At 42.5% G+C, this 4,891-nt stretch overlaps 1 protein-coding gene across 3 annotated transcripts in view; it reads left to right on the top strand.

Moving 5' to 3' along the window:
* The first annotated feature begins 747 nt into the window (after positions 1 to 747).
* GRAMD3 (GRAM domain containing 3) overlaps positions 748 to 4,891 on the top strand; it is a 140,492-nt gene continuing 136,348 nt past the window's right edge. For all 3 annotated transcript variants that reach the window (XM_014547318.1, XM_014547320.1, XM_005875844.2), the window contains exon 1: positions 748 to 1,007. In XM_014547318.1, the coding sequence (XP_014402804.1) occupies positions 886 to 1,007 (122 nt within the window). In that variant the 5' untranslated portion in view covers positions 748 to 885. The remainder of the gene's footprint in view (positions 1,008 to 4,891) is intronic.

Genomic DNA, 4,891 nt, shown 5'->3' with positions numbered 1-4,891 from the left:
GGGACATTGTTTATTCTTGTATTATTTATTATCATTATTATTTATTATTATACTTTTGCCCACCCCTGTATATAGCCTATTTGCAAATTTCCACAATACATTCTCCTATATGATTCCATCCTATTCCTGATCCTGTGATGTGGGCATGGCAGATGCCAGCTCAGCAGGGTTGGGATCACCCATGGCTACCCAAGCAGCAAGCGCAGCCATGGTGCTGGAGCCTGGCCTCGCAGAGTTCTTGTCTGCCTTAGTTGTTGTGTTGATACAGGTCACAGCCTCCTGCAATGCGGCAAAATACTCAACACTCGAGGTCCCCTGACATGATACAGATTACTTCCCTAAGAACTCCCAACGCTCCAAGTCCCAGGACCAAGCAGCACAGCCTTAAACCTCCTGCACATCTTGCCAAATGCAACAGGCAGGTGGGCTGGTTGCTTCTGTGTGTGCAGAGGCATAAGGGCATCCACATTCTTCACCCTGTTGGGCAAGCCCAGGGAATTAGAAAAAGAGCCTCTGCTTTTCATGTCGAGACACTGCCGTTCTCTGCACCTCGTTGTTCTAAGCCTTTACTGTTCCATGGACGGTTCTGCCGAAATCCCCAGAGCTGTGCGGTGCTCCGGTTAGTAAACTGAGAGCTGAGTTTCCCAAACACGTTTATTTCCCTTTAAAGCAACTGCGGGGAGGCTGTTGCCTGTCATACTTGCCTGTTACTCATTAACTAACTTTAAAAAAAAAAGCCTCAGCCAGGGTAGGAGTCAGATGCAGCGCTGCCTGCCACGCGGGGACTGAGCAGAGGAAAACGCAGGTTTTCACGTTGGGGCGGGGGATTCAGAAATGAGCCTCTGAGCTCGCTCCTTGGCCTGGCGACGGAGGAACAAGTGCAGGATGGTGAAGAAGAGGCGGTCCTCCAGCGACACGGAGTTCAGGTTTGACGTGCCCGGCAGCCCCGACAAGGCCTGCGAGGCCCAGCACGGCGACCCGGACAGCCCCGGCTCCGTGTTCCTCAGGTGGGTACCGCCGGCTGTCTGTCTGTCTGTCCGGCGGCTGGCTTCTGAAAGAGCTCTTGCTTCATTCCCAGGGGTGGCAGTGTGCCAAGGGGGAAGGGAAGGCAGCCTTGGCCTCGGGGACAGGGGACCGAAGGGGGACATGGCAAAGGATGTGAGCGCCTGAACAGACCTTCCCACTGTTAAGGAAAATAACTGTGGTGTCTGCTTTAGGACTCCTTAGCACCAGGTCACCGGCCAGCCATGCAGTTCCTCGGGTCCTGACTCGCTCTCAGGTTCATAGGAAGTGAAACCGTAACTGAACCAACTACCCTACTTAGGTGTCAGAATTGCCGGCATTATTATTGAAATAGCAATTATTAGAACACTAAAATAATTGCACTCTTTTTGGTTTTCTAAATTAAGTTTTGAAATAGTACTGCCTATGCTCTGGCTCCACTATTTACTGTGCGGTGACTTTCAACAGCTTTGACCAGATTCAGGACATATCTCTTTTAGCTGTAAGTATTAATGTCTACATCAACGCCACTCTGAAAATGACATACTTTTAATGAAAATTCATTTATTAGCTCTTTATTCAGTTTGTCTCATAATAATTCTCTAGCAACTTATAGAAGGTAGACATCAGGTGCAAGAGGACACCAATCACAAGGAAGTTTCTCCTCCAACTTTGATGTGAACTGTAATTACCTGCCGTGCAAACTTCTCCGCTGAAGGCAGAGAGCGGCCTCCGCACCTGGAGTTGCCCTTCACATAGCTCCATATCCAGAAAGGGATCATTGGTCTTACTTTCCAATCATTTTAAGTCATTTACACAACAAGGTGCTCAAAATTATAATGTTTAAAAATTAAAAAGGAAGCAAAGAAATCCCATCTCATTTCATGGCATCCATGTATCTGAATGCAGGTTATGAGTACAAGTTAAGTAATTTTTAGAGACCAAGAGTCTGAATTTATGCAAAATGTTGCTTAATGTCTATTTTAAAGTTAGCTTGGTTTTTCCATCCACCACTAAAATGAGTCTACGTAACTTGCATTATGGTTGTTTGAGCAAGAGCATAATTGCTGTAATTGAAAATGTAAAAACTCTTGCATTATTTTCATATTTTGCTGAAATTTGAGTATTTCCCAAATCACTTTGTCTGCTTAAGCCATATATTTTGTAGATTGTAGTGTAAATTCTTTTTGGAGCTCAATCTCTAACCAGAAAAATATAATTTTAAAAAATGCATAAATTAATTAACTACTTAATTAATTGCACAAAGTATAAATTTTTGCCATTCATAATAATTTTCTTTTTAAATTACAGTTGAAATACAGTATTATATTCAAGTGTACAACCCAGTGATTAGATATTTATATAGCGTACAAAGTGATCACCCCAATAAATCTAGTAGACATGTCGCCATACATAGTTATCACAATATTATTGACTATATTCTCTATGCTGTACTTTACATCCCTATGACTATTTTGTAACTACCAGTTTGTACTTCTTAAACCCTTCGCCTCTTTCACTCACCCCCCTAATTCCCCTCCCATCTGGCAACCATCGAAATGTTCTCTGTGTCTATGAGTTTTTCTCTGTTTTGTTTGTTCATTTATTTTGTTTTTTAGATTCCATATATAAGTGGAATTATATGGTATCTGTCTTTGTCTGACATTTCACTAATCATAAATAAATATAACACATGATTTAAATAAGTATAAATAAATAAATAGAATAAAAATAAAATAAAAACCTACATCAACTAAATTCAAGCCTCTTTCAAAAAGAGCCCAGGCCAATTCACCAGCATATTTAAATATTCAACATAAAACCTCTATGCTAGTACCTATAAGTGTTTTTTAATATGTATTAGAAACCAACCTAAACATATTTCCAATTTAAGCAATGGAGGACTTTTAGTCTAGTTAAAAGATCTATTTAATATATGGTATATCAAATCTTTGGAAATAATTTGTAGAAGCATTCAGGCACATGTTGGTTAATTATTTCAGGTCAAACATCAGACCAGGTAAACACTTCCCTTGATCTTCTCAATAAGTATTAAGAATTTATGTGGCAGTTGTGGTATCCCATTATCCTTTCCATGAACAAGAGCTAATAAAATGTCCTCTCAGTGAACAAACTGCAGATATAATTTATGCAGTATTTTTTTAAAAATATATTTAACTGATTTTTTACAGAGAGGAAGGGAGAGAGATAGAGAGTTAGAAACATCAATGAGAGAGAAACATCGATCAGCTGCCTCCTGCACATCTCCTACTGGGGATGGGCCCGCAACCCAGGTACATGCCCTTGACTGGAATCGAACCTGGGACCTTTCAGTCCTCAGGCCGACGCTCTATCCACTGAGCCAAACCGGTTTCGGCTATGCAGTATTTTTATTCAACCATTCAATTCAACAAAGATCTGTGAGTGTTATGCGCTAGGCTATGCGGAAGGCACAGAGGATCAAATCATGAACAACTAGACCTAGACTCTGCCCTCATGAAGGTTATTAGTTTAATGTTGAAGACAGGCAAAAACATTAGGAATACATGCAACATATATGAGATTAACATATTCATGTCTATTATTATAGGAAACAAGTACAGGGCTGAGATGGAGAATGAGATGGGAAAACTAATTTAGATGGGGTGTCAAGTAACGGGTCCTTAGGGAAATGATATTTAGGTCAACTTACAGGATGAAAAAAGAGCCAACCATGGAATGATCAGGAAGGAGTATGGTGCCCTGAGGAGGGAAGATCTTATGTCTTGAGGAACCTGGGAGAGTGGCACACAATGAAATTAGAGAGATAAGCAGAGGTTGAAGGTGTTGAGAGTTTTATTCTCATTGCCACGGAAGCCACTGGAGAGTTCACAATAAGAGAGTGTCATGGTGTGGTGTCTCTTTAGAAGGGCATTCTGGCTGCCCTCTGGGTTATTCCCAGTGTTTTACTTATTCAAGTAATACTACACCTTGCCCAGACCTCTATGTGCCTAGGAGAGGAATTGCTGAGTCATACATTATGGACATGCTTAACTTTACTTATTATGTCAAATTGTGTTCCAAAGTTCTGGGCCATTTATGCTACTACCAGCAGTGACTCCCCTGCCTCAACACAATTGTCCCACTTTTTAATTTTTCCACTCTGAAAGGTGTGAAATGGCATCTTGATGTGGTTTTAATGTGCATTTCCCTTACTAACAGAGGAGGAGCGTCTTTTCAATGTGTTTATTGCTCATTTTCATTTCCTCCTTTGTAAAATGCCTGCTTATGGACTTATGACCTTTTGGACTCTCTATTTTTAGATAGTTTTTTAAATACTCCAGATATTGATCTTTTGTTAGTTATGTGTGCTGCAAATATTTATTCCAGCATGTGATTTGCCTGTTCATGTTCTCTGTCATGTCCAGTTCTTATTTCTAACTTATCCATTTATTATTTACTAGAGGCCCAGTGCACAAAAATTTGTGCACTCAGGGGGGGGGGGGGGATCCCTCAGCCCGGCCTGCGCCCATTTGCAGTCCAGGACCCCTTGGGGGATGTTCACCTGTCGACTTAGGCCCACTCCCCTGGGGATCAGGCCTAAGCTTGCAGTCAGACATCATTCTGGCAGCCAGGGAGCCCTCGGGGGATGTCCGACTAAAGGCTTAGGCCCCCAAGGGATCAGGACTAAACCGTTAGTTGGACATTCTTAGTACTGCCATGGAGGTGGGAGAGGCTCCTGCCACCACCTCTGCGCTGGCTAGCCATGAGCCAGCTTCTGGCTGAGTGGCACTCCCCATATGGAAGTGCACTGACCACCAGGGGGCAGCTCCTGCATTGAGCATCTGCCCCCTGGTGGCCAGTGCTCATCATAGCAACCGGTCATTCTGCCGTTCAGTCAATGTGCATA

The sequence above is a fragment of the Myotis brandtii genome, unplaced genomic scaffold (genome assembly GCF_000412655.1).
Source record: "Myotis brandtii unplaced genomic scaffold, ASM41265v1 scaffold470, whole genome shotgun sequence".
Classification (NCBI taxonomy): domain Eukaryota; kingdom Metazoa; phylum Chordata; class Mammalia; order Chiroptera; family Vespertilionidae; genus Myotis; species Myotis brandtii.
This window is presented reverse-complemented; position numbering and strand designations above follow the sequence as displayed.